The 13,763-nt window shown below is 62.5% G+C and overlaps 1 protein-coding gene across 1 annotated transcript in view; it reads left to right on the plus strand.

Annotated features, from left to right (window-relative positions):
- GLB1L2 (galactosidase beta 1 like 2) overlaps window positions 1–13,763 on the plus strand; it is a 45,766-nt gene that overhangs the window by 24,933 nt on the left and 7,070 nt on the right. The window contains 13 exon segments of the mRNA XM_067751648.1: window positions 2,770–2,789; window positions 2,791–2,841; window positions 5,561–5,645; window positions 6,877–7,014; window positions 7,497–7,577; window positions 7,985–8,091; window positions 8,589–8,728; window positions 8,964–9,036; window positions 9,270–9,348; window positions 11,016–11,103; window positions 11,336–11,447; window positions 11,833–11,949; window positions 12,093–12,696. Coding sequence (XP_067607749.1) covers window positions 2,770–2,789; window positions 2,791–2,841; window positions 5,561–5,645; window positions 6,877–7,014; window positions 7,497–7,577; window positions 7,985–8,091; window positions 8,589–8,728; window positions 8,964–9,036; window positions 9,270–9,348; window positions 11,016–11,103; window positions 11,336–11,447; window positions 11,833–11,949; window positions 12,093–12,696 — 1,695 coding nt within the window.

A 13,763-nucleotide genomic window follows, 5' to 3' on the forward strand; every position in this document is an offset into this window, starting at 1 on the left:
CCTTGTAACCACTCTCCCCGCGTCCACGCTCACTGGCTCCCCGGCCCCTTTCCTGCTGTCTTAGGTCCTGTGATCATCTCTCCGCCGACACCACCCTTTGCAAGGTCACAGTGACCTCCACCTGACACATTTAAGTTGTCGTGCTCATCACCTCTGACCCGTCTGATGGGACCTTTGGTCCCTTTTCTTCTCACTGGCGGTCTGGGGCACCATTTCTCCGACCTTGAGCTCGGGCAGCTCGGGCAGCTCGCTCTGTCCTGTTCTCCTCCTGACAAGTTTCCCGTCGTGTCCACGCGGTGGCGCTGTGTCCCCGTGGCTGCTTCCAAGGCTCCTCGCGGTCCGCCTGTCGGGGTCGGGTCAGGGCCTGGGAGGGGCTGTGGGGCTTGAGTCCTGCGGGCGGGACCCTCTGGAGGCGGGAGCACGTTTTAGCCGTGGCGTCCGCAGAGGGGGCCTCCTGGGCTTCTGGTCCCCACGCCCCGTCCACCGCAGGCCCTGCCTCTCACCCCGACCCCGGCGACCCCGGCCCCTGCCCCACGCCTGCCACCTGGATTGACTTTGTTCAATTAGTTAAAAATGTGATTACAGGAAGGCTTTCACAAGGTCTGAAAGTAAAACCTTAGAGATGCTTATGAAGAAGCCTCGCCTGCCCAGGAGTGACCATTCTGAGCTGTAGCGTTCCCTCCTGGCTCTTCCTCCATGACTGTAAATACCACGACGCCCAGAGAGCTCTGTACTTAGGGACGTAAAACACTTGTTCCGGTTGAGGGCTCAGGTCTCTCCTGCCACCCTCGTCCCACGGCTTTCCTGGGGCAGGCCCCCCCCTCACGCCCCCCGCCCTCCCCAGCCCTCATGGACGCGATGCTCGGGGCCTGCGTTTCGACATGTAAACGCGGCCGGGCGCTGCGACCGTTGTTCTGGACAGTGTGGTCGACTCGCTTCCAGTGTAGTTATCTCATTGGTTTAACTTTCCTTTTAAGTTCTTTTTTGTCTCTCCTTCTTCTTGTCTCTCTCTTAAACAAACACTTTACCAACAGCTTCCAAACCCCCATCATGGTGTTTTTAGGCGCCTCTGTGTGTCGGATTCTGATCCAGTCCAATGGCACCGGCGCCCCACTGTCCCCAGCCTGATGGCAGCCCGGGTCCCCTGGAGTCCCACGTCCTGGGACGTTGAAGCTGTCGTCCTGTCGTTTTCTGCGATCCGCTGTCGCTGCCAGAGGACGAGCACGTCCTGTTGTGGGATTCGGGTTCAGGGTGTCTCTGAGGGACTCGCCCCTTCGCGGATCTGACCTGGACAGTGTGATGCTTGTGGTGGCCTCTCCCTGCTGTGCTGTCCTGTCTCTTCTCTGCTTTGCTTGTTTCCTTCTACTTTCTGGGTGACCGCCTCAACTCTCTTCCCCCAGTCCTTCTGTTTCCTGCATCACGTTCTTCGTGGAGACATTTCTTTTCTCACAGCGTACTTGCCAGCAGCTGTGACCAGTGGTCCCCGCTGTGGGGAGCCAGGAGTGGGGCTGGGAGGGCTGTCTTCCGTGGGATTGACTCCGGAGGGGAGCCCTTTGGGCCGTCATGGCGGGTATCTGGGGGCAGGAAGGGGCAGGAACCACCTCCTGAGCTGTCCTCTTCCCGTAGGCCCTGGTGCCTGGGGCCGCCGTGCTTGGCTTTCCTGGGGGGCTGGCCACGGGGCGGTGGGGAGGCTGGAGGGGGGGAGGAGGCAGGGTCCGCGGGAGGTCTTGGGCTGGGGTGGGTGGGTCACCTCCGCTCCCGCAGGCTGGTTACAGGCCCCCAGACCCTTTTCAAGCTCCCAAGGTGAATCGTGGCCTCTGCTGTGTCTCCCGCCCCGTTCGTTCTCCCTGTGGCCGCCACCTCCTTCACCTGTGTTCGCCGGGCTGTCGGGGTGGGGGGGGGAGGGATGGGAGCAGGTGCGCTGGGCTCCGAGGTTTCTTCTGCCGGGTTGGTTCAGACCAGCCCCCTGTCTTCAGGGGTCTCCACTTTAGGTGAGGAGGGTCTGGATGTGGGGTACCCACATCGGGTGGGCCTGCTCCCCTGCGCTGTGACCTTGAGGCAAGTTGTTTGGCCTCCCGGAGCCCCCGCTGCCGTTTGTTTGTCTCTAATCACTGGTGATCGGGGCTCGGGTCTGACAGGAGGGCGTCAGGGTGGCTGGGCGGCAGGCTGGTCCAGTGACCATCCCGCCTTCCCAGGTGCAGCAGAGCTCAGGCCCAGGCATGCGAGACCCCCCGTCCAGGCACAGGAAGCAGGCGAGGAGCCTCAGAGCCAACTTCTGCTCCAGGGTCGGCCACGTCCATGGCCGTGGGCAACACATAGCACATCTTTCTCGGGCGTACCTCTCCCTGGTGGAAAGCCATGGAAAATATTGGTGGGGTGGGACAGAAAACTAGCTCTCATCTGAGATGTGAAAGGGGAATCTTCGCTTAGATCGTCACCCAGTGCCGGAGGCCGGAGGTGCAAAGTAAAGATCAGACTCCGGGCTCCTGCAAGGAGTAATTAACAGAAGTGCACACTCTGGTTGTAAAAATTCCATAAATCGAGCACAGATGCTTAGAAGTGGATCTCTGTGAGGTCTGTGCTGAGTGGTGGTATTTCCAAGATGAACTGGCTAAGTCTCCTAGTGTCAGAGGAACTAAACTCTGGTTGGAGGTGGAAGATGGTGTCAAGATTAATTTATTTGCAGGTGAGTTGAGAATGGTCAGGGGAATTCTGAGTCCTCCTGGCTTTTGGGTGATAGCTGTTCTCTCTTTTCCTTTCTACCTGCAGTGCTAGCCACCATCAACTTAACAGTCACAACATGAGCTGCAGTTTTTAACCACCTTTCTGCTGAGTGTCCAGGTGAGTCAGGAGGTGAGCTGAGCCGAGCCTGGGTGTCAGGAGCTTAGCTGGGCCAGGGGGCCTCTGGGCCCAGCCTTGCAGCTCTCAGCCCCCCTTCCCCCTGCACGGCCCACGCCGCATCCGTGTGGCCTGCCCCTGGCGACGGAAGCGGTGTGACGGTTGTTCTGAGGGGTCGCTGTGTCAGCTGGTGCTTGGAGGTGGTTTCCAGCTCCTGAGAAGGGGCCCTTTCTGAAGCTGTAGGCGGGTGTGCTCCCAGAGGCCTCTTGACTAGAGTTCTGTGGACTCAGCTGGCCCCAGATGGGCTCAGTGTGGGCCCTGGGGATCGAGGGGAGAGACACGTCCCTGCCCTGTGTCTGACCTTCACTGGTCAGGCTGCTCTGGGCCCAGAAGGACTGCTGTCACCTGCCAGACGGGGGCCTGGTCCACCCAGGCCAGAGGAGAGAGGCGCGTCGGATGTATCTCAGCATCCATGGGGCTGCTGGGAACTTGCAGTGAAGTCCTGTTTTGTTGATTTCTCCTCTCCCCTAAGGGGAGAGAAGGTCCAGCTGAGGCAGCCCATTGGCAGCATGGAGGCCGCCTTCACCCTGTGTTGTGTACGGGGCCTGGATGCCGCCCTGAGGCCTGTACCCGGTGGGGATGTTGGAGGGTTCGCTCCCCCCACCCCGAGAATAGATGCCGGCAGGGGTGCGGGGGTGCCTCCCGTTCCAGCTACTCCTTTTTTAGAGCAGAGGTGGCGTCCAGAGGCTCGGCCGCAGGAGTCCCCCAGGGCAGTGTGAAGCCCCCAGGGCTGAGGGCCACCATGTGCTGCTTAGAGGGACGGGAGGGGGGTGCCCAGGAGGAAGCAGGATGGGGCGGCCCGGCGGGCTGCTCAGCAGACTGGGGGCGACAGCGTGCAGGTGGGTAAAGGCCCAGCCCCCTCCCTCCTTCCCGCACCCTGTACCGTGCTTGCTGGGCGTGGGTCCGCGACCACAGGGTCTCTGCCCTCGGGGAGTTTGTGACCCACTTGGAAGAGACGTGTTAGGTACGTAGTTGCCCAGGATCTGAGGAGGGTCGTCCTTGATGTTGTCCAGGACAAGGACGGTGCTGTGACCCTCAGCTTCTCTTCCCTCTTCTGTGAAGTGGGGATAGTGCTGGCACCTACTCGTAGGGTCGTATGAGGGTCAAAAGGATGATGTTTGGAGAGCCCCCAGAACACCCATGCTCCCCACGGGCGCCTGCAGAGTCGTCCGTGGAGAGGTGGCCCCAGGCTGGCTGGCCTGTCCATAGCGCCTGTGGCCACCGGCCTCGCTCCCGCTGCTCAGCCACGTGTTTTCCTCCAAGAAGGGGCCGTGGACTTGTCCCTGTTCAGATCAGAGGCCCCTGCAGATGGTCACTGGTGGCCCTGCTCCGCTTCACTCAGGGTGTCAGGCTGCGCCTTGCCGGCCCGGCCCGTGTCCAGTGACGGGAGCCTGGATGCGGGTGTCTCTGGGCGCTTCCCAGGGCCAGGCAGCGTGTGCTGAGGGCTCCAGGTGCCTCATCTCATGTGACTGTCCCAGTAGCCACGTGACTGGCCTCCGTGTAGCCGTTTTACAGTTGAGGACACAGACTCCAGGACGGTGGCCCCCGGCAGTGGCAGGTCAGGGCACGTAGCACAGGCGGTGCCGAGCCAGCCCTGAGCCACGGTGACCTGGGCCGTTTGGTGGACGGCTCAGCCCAGCCCTCAGGGCCCCTCCTGGCACTGGAGGCTGCTGACCTGTGTGACGCAGTGACGCTCTTTAGTGACCCAAATGTGGTACGAGTGTCCCCTCGGGAGGTAGGCAGCCCTAAGAAAACCAAGCCCTGGGCCTTGCTAGAAAATCGTCGTGACTTATGTGGCCTCTCCCATGGCGTGTTTGGGACCTTCTGCTCCACAGACCCTGAATCTGCTGCCCCCTGGGTGGGGCGGTGATGCTCTGTGTGCCTTGGCCCCGGACGCCAGGCCGACAGCCACAGGGGGTGCTCGGGGCGGGAGGAAGGCTCTGTGGCGCGGAAGCTGCGGGGCCGCCGTCGGGGCAGCACCTCCCCTGCTGCTTCTGTGCACGTGGGCAGAGCGGAGCTGGGCCCGGCTGCTGCGTCCTGGGGGCAGCCTTGTGCAGCTTCAGGGTGCCGAAGCAGTGTTAGACCTTCGAGCGTCCTGGCCGAGGCTGGGGGGCCGGGCTGCAGAGCCTGCACTGTGGTAGCTGGAACGCTCTCATGTTCTGGTCCAGTTTTGCATACTTCTGTTGAAACCAAGCTAGACCCGGGAGCGGGGCCGCTGCATAGCCCCCTGACTCCTCTGGCCAGAGGGACGCAGCATCTGAGGGTCTGTGTCCATGGTGTGGCTCTCAGAGATGGGGTTTCCCCGATAGAACATCCTCCTGCCCTGAAGAGGACGCACGGGGCTTGATCAGCAAGCCGCTGTCAGGACTGCAGGTCAGGTGCTGCGTTCTTGAGAAAGCTCACCTCGGGCAGGTCCCCGGGTTCCCCGCCAGCGCCGCATGCAGCACCGAAACCACATTAAGGCCTCGGGCCTGCCGTGCCCACTTTGGTAGCTCCATCCACCCCCTGCCACGTGGCGGCCGCATGTGGAGGACGAGCCAGTGCGGGTGCATTGGGGGCTCCCCTGTGCTCTGCTGGCAGCGGCCTCGAAGGCCAGGTGTGCAGCCAGGGAAGGGTTGGGAGGACGGAGGTGCCGGCTAACTGCTCACTTTGTGGTGCGCAGGGCGTCCAGCCCAGGATGGTGATGGAGTGTTGGACGGGCTGGTTTGACTCGTGGGGCGGTCCCTACAGCATCCTGGATTCTGCAGGTGGGTGCTTGTGGGGCCCCCGTCCAGCATGTGTGCTGGCCTCAGACGCAGGAATAAGTTCCAAATAAGGTGCTAATCCATGTGAATTAGCTGAGGGTGTGGGGCTCCGGGAGTCTCTGCGTGGACAGTCAGCCCTGAGCGTCCAGAGCTGTTTGTCTTGACAGGGGACACGAGCGGTCAGACACGGCTTTGGGGTGTCTCTATAATTGCTCTGGAGTAATGCATGCCAATTGCAAACGTCTAGCCAATGCAGGACGTGTATAAAGGATAAATAAAAACCCCGGAGCCCAGAGCAGACGTTTCGATGTGTGTAGTGTGGGCACCCTCTGTCTCTCTGTCTGCCGCCCCGGGTGCACGTGCAGGTAGAGGTGTGGGCAGGTGTGGGCAGGTGAGGGTGTGTCTGCTCCACCTGCCTGTTCCAGTGAGACACGCGGAAGCCCAGCTGCCTACACTGTGAGGTGTGGATTCCAGCCCTGTTCTAGAGAATGCAGAGAACCCCGTTGGGCTGGTGTCGTACCCACGATCTCTTATTGATGAGGACCTGGGTGCTTCCAGGGTCTGTGTTCACAGACCCCGTGCAGCGGGCGATCCTGTGCGTCAGTTTGGCTCACCTGGCGTGTTTCCCTGCGATAAGTTCCCGGCAGTAGCCCTTCTTCCTCCACGCGGGTTTGATCTGTGTTAACTAAACTGCCCTCCAGGAAGAGGACGATGCTCCCTCCCCTGTTACACGAGATGCCCATCCCCTCAGGTTCATCAACGCCAAGTGTTAAATGATGCCCCTCAGATTCATCAACGTCAAGTGTTAAATGATGTCAGCGTTTGCTGTCTGATAGGTCCTTGTGTAGGTCTCATTTCTTTGACCAATGCCGGGGTTTTAAACTCTGTATAGATATTTATTAACCATTCATATTCCTCCTCCGCTGTTTCTGTCTGTGTCATGGGCTCATTTTCCAGTCCAGGTGGGGCAAGGAGGTGGTCAGAACCGTGTCTCTAATTAGGTCTCTCTAACTGAGCCAGGTGGGCCTGAGCCGCAGCCCGTGTGAGGTGCAGACTCGCCTGGGACTTGAAAGCAGCTGGAAGCCGGGCTCTGGGGCCGGGGTCCCGTCCTCCCGCCATGGACTGCGGTTGGGTTTAGGGAGACCTAAGGACGGAGCTGTGAGGGGGACCCTGAGCGGGGACCGGGCTCACGGCGTCCCAGGCGCCAGCTCTGTGCACCCTTCTCCTCCCACAGAGGGTTTGAAAACCGTGTCGGCCATCATCAACGCTGGCTTATCCGCCAACCTGTCCATGTTCCACGGTGGCACCAACTTCGGCTTCATCGGTGGAGCCGTGCACTTCCAGGACTACAAGTCCGATGTCACCAGCTACGGCAAGTACCCCCGACGTGGCGCCCCACGCCCGTGCCTCGGCTCTCGCGGGGCATCCCTCGGGGACAGCGGCTGGCACCTCTAATGTGAAGGCAAGGTTTTGTCCGGACCGTCACTTTTAAGCTGCCAGGGCTGTAGGCGACAAGCCAGCTGACGTGCCTGGGCCTTTGGATGCCAGCTGGGGAGGGGAGGGGGGCCCAGGCCGGGAGGGAAGGCCCTCAGGTGGGGGTAGCCCCTCCCCTCCTCAGGGGCTTGGGATGAGGTCACCCTGGCCCCTTGCCTGGAATTTAGGGTCTGGGCAGTTTGGGGGCATTCGTTAGTGTCTAGCGCGTGTGGTATTTTGACTGACAGCTCACATCAAGTGTTCTGCCTCCCGAATTGCTGGGGCGAGGACCCTGCTGCCCCACCAGCTCCTCCTGTCTCTCTTTGCCTCCACAATGCTGTCCTGGGGGCTGAGGCCCGTGACACGGCTAGTGTCTTGCAGACTATGACGCGGTGCTGACGGAGGCCGGGGATTACACGGCCAAGTACACAGAGCTCCGGGAGTTCTTCGGCTCTGTCTCAGGTAGCTGCACGCGCAGGCGCAGGCGCAGGCCCAGCTGGGCACCGGCTGGCTGTTGCTCTGAGACCCCAGGAGACTTGCTTCTTCTGCCCCCAACCCCTCACCCCCCGCCTCAGCCCCAGGTGATGCATGTGGAGGAACGAGGACAGGCAGGTCTGAGCGACCGTTCTCATCCGAGTTGGGGTCTTGCCGCTTCACTTTCTCCTAGGTGTCAAGGTTCCTGAGGATGTGAGCAAGCCCCTGCCTACCTGCCTCCTGGCCTCGTCTTCCTGGCGGCGTCTCGGCGGGCTGGGAGGGGCCTGTTCTGCTGGGCTGGGGCAGGAGCTGGGGCTGGGGGGGGGGGCGGCGCTGGAGGCACAACGACTGTTGAGGTCCTTTGGGGACGGCTCTGCCGTCTGCTTGTGTTGCAGGGGCCCCGCTTCCTGCCCCACCTGACCTTCTTCCTGAGACGGCGTGTGAGCCAGTGATGCCAGCTTTATACCTGTCCCTGTGGGACGCCCTGCCCTACCTGGAGGAGGTGCGTGCTGCTGGCGGAACGGGCTGGCCCAGAGGAAGCGCCACCGCCTTGGGCTTCACTCCCCAACCTTAGAGCTCAGAGGAAAGAGGACAAACGCACGTGGGGGAGAAGCAGGAGGGACGAAGGGAACCAGAGGAGGAGCTGGTAGCACAGCGGGCAGCAGGCAGAGAGGAGGGAGGAGGCTGGGCGCATTCCTCAGCGCCAGCTCAGGGCTGCCGTGGTGCAGAGATGACACTGGTCACAAAGCGCCGAGGCCACCGTGCGTAGCCTGCCTTCTGTCCTTATCACGTGCCCTCCGTCGCTGTCCCCGAGAACCTGGAGAGCCTTGCAGACTGTGACGAGAAACCAAAATCAGGATTGTGTAATAGAAGTCAAATAGAGAAAACGTTCCACCCCCGCGTGCTGACCCCCGTGGGGGCTGCCGGCTCCCCGCGCCCCCAGAAGGCGAGGCCGCCTTTCTGTGCTGAGCCTCTGCCTCCCGTCTCGTGTCTGTGCAGCCGGTCACCTCGGAGAAGCCGGTCAACATGGAGACCCTCCCGATAAATGGGGGAAACGGGCAGTCTTTTGGGTACACGCTGTATGAGACCACCATCACCTCTGCTGGCATCCTCAGTGCCTATGTGCGGGACCAGGGACAGGTAGGGGCGACCCTCTGAACCGCTGTGACCCACCGCACACCAGACCCCTCCTCTGAGGCTCTCATGTGCAGCACCCGTGTGCGGAGATGGCCCATCCCCGCCGGCCGTGCTGCCCACTGGAACCTGGGGCCTTCGTTTCCCCCCGGCCCCTGTGCCATCACCTCTGAGCGCTCGGCAGGGACCCCCACGCCTCCCCCCTGCTGACACGGGGGGGTCTTGTCTGCTCCTCTGGCCGGTGTTTGTGAACACGGTCTCCATAGGGTTCCTGGACTATAAGAGGGAGAAGGTTGTCATCCCCTCGATCCAGGTTTGTCCCCGGGGTTGGGAGGCTGGTGCCAGGCGCCTCCTGGACAGGTGTGGCGGGAGGCCTGGAGGGAGGCCTGGACGAGGGGCTGCTCAGCCGCAGAGCTGGGGGTGGGCATGGCTTTCTGATGAGCAGGGACCCCCATCCCGTCCTCAGAGTTCAGGGAGGACTGGGCTCCACAGCTGTGAGCCGGTGGTTGGCAATCAGGCTTCGTCAGCGCCTTCTGCTCCCAGCAGGGGTTCACGATGCTGAGGATCTTGGTGGAGCATCGCGGGCGAGTCAACTACGGGACTAATATTGACGATCAGCGCAAAGGTGGGTCACAGCACACGCGTGGCTGTCCCTTCTCCACAGCAGCACCTGCAGGTCATGGAGGCTGATGCTATAGGTGGGGCCATGGGGGCCCATCGCGGGGAGGTGGGTCCTGGAGGCCCCTTGGAGGGAGGTGGGGTCATGGAGGCCACCGGAGGGAGGTGGGTCCCGGAGGCCACTGGATGGAGGTGGGTCCCGGAGGCCAGTGGACGGAGGTGGGTCCCGGAGGCCAGTGGACGGAGGTGGGGTCATGGAGGCCACTGGATGGAGGTGGGGTCATGGAGGCCACTGGACGGATGTGGGGTCATGGAGGCCCCTGGAGGGAGGTGGCTCATGGAGGCCCCTTGGCGGGAGGTGGGTCCCGGAGGCCCCTTGGAGGGAGGTGGCGTAGGACCCGTGCCTTCTTGGTTCTTCACACTGAGTTTCTTTTTGATTCACCTTGGAAACCTCTGGGTGACCTCCTTTGTGGTGGGGAGGAGGGTACAGGACGTACGTGAACAGCATGCTCTTGGTGGCCCTCCCCGCGGGAATATCCCACCGGGCTCTCTAAACCTCTGCTTGAACTTGCCTCTTTCTCATCATTTATCAAAATGTGGGTGGTTTTATGTAAGTTAGGAAATAGGACCTCGGACAATAAATCCTACCCTGGAGCAAGCCTGGTGGCCTCCTAGCTCTCGTGGCTGTTTGCTTTTGTCACCTCGGGGAAGTGCTGTGGCCCATCCCCGGGGACTTCCTGTGTCCTGGGGATGTGCCCCTCCAGAAGGGCCTCGGTGTGCATCCCCTCCCCTCCGCTCCCCCCACCGAAAGCCCCCCGGGTTCCTCCGTCGGTCTCAGCTTCTTCCCTTAGGAGCTCGTGGTGCTGGCCGCCCTCACTTCCTCTGTTCTCCTGGGGGCAGAGAGCATGGCAGCCTGCCCAGTCGCAGGCCCTGCCGGGGGTATGCAGTCCTGTCCTCTGGAAGGGTTCAGTGTTCACAAGTCACAGACCTCCTGTCCAGAGCCGTGTGCACCCCCTACACCTGCACCTGCAGTTCAGGAGGGTCTGCAGCCCTCTGAACACCCCCAGCCTGTCTGGGTTCCCAATCTGGCGACTCAGCAGCTCTGTGACTGAGAGGATGCAGGACACCCAGTGGAACCCACCCCGAGGTGCTGGGAAGTCACTGTTCAAGTGTCTGCAGTGCCTTAGCCTTGGGCATCCTGGCCACGGTGCTGTCTGTTCACAATTTAAATACTTGAAAAAAACCCTTTAATGCTGACTTGTGTAGAAGATTTCTGGCTGAGTTACTAGGTCTGTTTCGTCTGGGACTCCACTGAACAAACCTCGAAGCTAGGCTGGAGCCACTGTGACCTCTTGGAGGACTCCTTTCATGGTGTTGGAATTCTCAGCCCCCAAAAGGGAGCGTCCCCCTCCCAGGGGCCGGAGGCCGACACTGCCCTCGGGCGCCTCCTTCCCTGCACACTAGGGCCTGGCAGGCGCTGCTGTCACTTGCTCTCATGGCTTTGGGGCTGCAGGGAAAGGTTTTATGCGTGCAAAGAGCCCCCTAGGGGTGCTGGCCCTTCAGCAGGAGTCCTTTGTTGAACCTTCCAGAAACGTTCTGTGTATGTGCCCAGCCGGCGGGTCAGCCGTCCCCCCACCGTCGGCCTCGCTCAGTGTCTCTGCCTCGTCCCCACAGGTTTAATCGGAAATATCTATCTGAATGATTCTCCCCTGAAAAAGTTCAAAATCTACAGCCTGGATATGAAGAAGAGCTTCTTTCAGAGGTGGGTCCTGCCCTGCACAGCGTGGGAGCAGCTGGACGGCCTGCAGGAGAGCCAGGAGGCCCGAGGCTGCCCCAGGCTTGGTGCCCGCCCCACACCCCTCCGCCACGGCCTGAGAACCGGAGCCCGAGTGCTCCCCTGCTCCTCCGCCCGGCTGCCACTGCTGTGCCGGTTCACAGTGCGGGAAGGACCTGAGAAGGCGCCCCCCACCCCTCATCTTCTGTCCTGCCCATAGGTTCCACGCAGACAAGTGGAACCCTGTCCCTGACGTGCCCGTGTTCCCTGCTTTCTTCTTGGGGCCGCTGTTGGTCTCCCTCTCCCCCTGTGACACCTTTGTGAAGCTGGAGGTTTGTAGCCCCGCCTGCCAGGTGCTCTGGGCTCCGCTCCTTGGGCCCCCAGCCTGGTGCTTGGCCTCCTGGAGCCCCCCTACCACGTGTGCCCGGAGGGTCTCCGTCGTGGCCTCCCTGGGTGGGGGTGGGATCAGAGCAGAGGGACCACCTGGTGGGCTTCTCAGGTCCGGGCTCCGGTGGTCCGGGTGCCCTGCCGGGACTGAGCGCTAGAGGGAAACGGGCTCTGGCGCTCCCCTCCCGGTACCGAGCGGCTGTTGGAACGAGTCTGGTCCCTGGGAAGCTGAGAGGAGAGCTCAGGGCCTGTGTGCGCCTCTGCCTCCCGTGTGACTCTACGTTCGGTGGTTTGTGTGGTCAACTAACACCTCCCCTCCTCTGCTTAAAGGGCTGGGAGAAGGGGGTTGTATTCATCGACGGCCAAAACCTTGGACGCTCCTGGAACCTCGGGCCCCAGGAGACCCTCTACCTCCCAGGTGCCTGGTTGGACCAAGGCCTCAACCAGGTGGGAGCACTTTTCCTGGGACCCCTTCTCATCCCTGCCCTCCCTGTCTCACGGTGTTTCTCCGGGGGCCCTTGGTGGGCAGGAGAGGACAGAAGTTCTGACGGGCCCGATCTGGCTCCGGGACAGACTGGCCGTGTCCCCAGGTCATTGTCTTCGAGGAGAAGAGGGCGGGTCCGGTGATACAGTTCACGGAAACGCCCTGCCTGGGCCGGCACCAGTACCTGAACCGAGCAGCCCCCAGGCCTCCTGGCAGGGCAGCAGCAGGCCCTCCTGCCCACGGCTGCAGTCCAGACCCTCCCCTGCACAACCGGAGAAGCAGGTTGGGGGCGAGGGAGGGCCCCTCCCCGAAGAGCTTCCCGGCTCTGTGGCTGCTGCCGTCCACCTTCACTGCTCCCGCGGGCGGGATGGGGGGTCTGGCTGGGACTGTCCCCCGTGGGGGTGAATGGGGCACAGCTCCTGGACAGTCTGCTCGGAGTGTCCCCGTGGGCCCTGTTTCTGAGCCGGGGCGCGTCACCATTTGTGGAGGGTGGGGGCACCTGGGCCAGCCTTCTCCGCCATCCAGGGAGGAAGTCGGTGCGGTGGAGGGACCCCGGCCCCCTTCCACCCCGCTTGGATCGCCTCTGACGGTCAGGAATGCTGGGCCTTACCTCCCAAGACAGCATGTTTCCCTCTCATTCCACGAGGGGCAGTGCCAGCCCAGGAGGAGAGGCAGCTGCTCCGGAGGGTCCAGGAGGCTGTGGGCAGAAGGTGCGGTTGCAGGGGCCTGGGCAGGAGTATTGGGGTCCCGGGGCCCCCGCCCTGGGCCAGGCGGCGGGCCAGGGGCAGCCTTCCTTCCAGTTGTCCGTCCAGACCCCAGACAAGCCCCCACGGGATGAGTCCCGTGTTAGGGCTCAGGTTCGCTGCCTTGAATTGCGGTAAAGCCACAGAGTTGCATCTCATCCTCCTTGGTGGTGTTTCTCTGACCCCGCTTGTGCCGGGCACACGCTAGCCCGGCCGTCGCCGTGTCGACGAAGACTCGGCTGTTGTGGTGTGGTGGGCAGGGTGGGGCCGTGTTGGGTGGCCAGGAGCGGCACGTGCGCTGGCCACAGTGCTGAGTCTGCCTCCCCAGCGATGTCTGGATCCTCCTGCCACAAACGGACGATCTCCATTCATAGTCCAAGTGGAAGAGCGGATTCCTCCGGGAGTGGGGACCGGGTGGGGAACAGCAGGCTGAGAGCCTCCCAGCAGCGCCCTCCTCCCCACGGCCGGGAGCCCGTGCTTGGCTCAGGAGGGGTCTGCACGGGGGCAGTGGTGCGCAGCCCCTGGGCCCAAAGAGTGGAGCCGGGTCAAGGGCAGACGGTCACAGGGGGCTGGGCCCAAGGGTCCCGCTGGGGGCAGAGAAGTGGAGCTTACTGAAGTGAACTTGGTGGACCATGGCTGGGGGTCCCAGTCCCTGATCTCGTCCAAACTCACCAGCTCTTCCTGTGCCGCCTTGAACAGGGAGCCCGGGGCTGGGCGGTGAGAGCGGGCTCTGTGGACGGGGCCAGCCTGGGCGCTGAGCCACCCTGCCTGACTTATGCCGCGTCCCATGAAGCGCGTGGGGGGCTTCCGCTGGGGAGTGTGCACAGAGCTTGGGTTTGGAAGACTCAGGGTGACGCCGTCTATGTGATGAAGAGTCCCCTGGCATTGCTTTTCCGCACCCACCTGCTCGCAGACGTGCGGCCCTTCCTGGGTGAGGTCCCTGGGCCAACCTGCCTGCCCAGTGACCCCAGCTTCCTGTCCAAGCACCTTGGCAGGCAATGCCCTCCTCGTCACCCCGGCCTCCAGGTGCTGGG

The sequence above is a fragment of the Pseudorca crassidens genome, chromosome 9 (assembly GCF_039906515.1).
Source record: "Pseudorca crassidens isolate mPseCra1 chromosome 9, mPseCra1.hap1, whole genome shotgun sequence".
NCBI lineage: Eukaryota > Metazoa > Chordata > Mammalia > Artiodactyla > Delphinidae > Pseudorca > Pseudorca crassidens.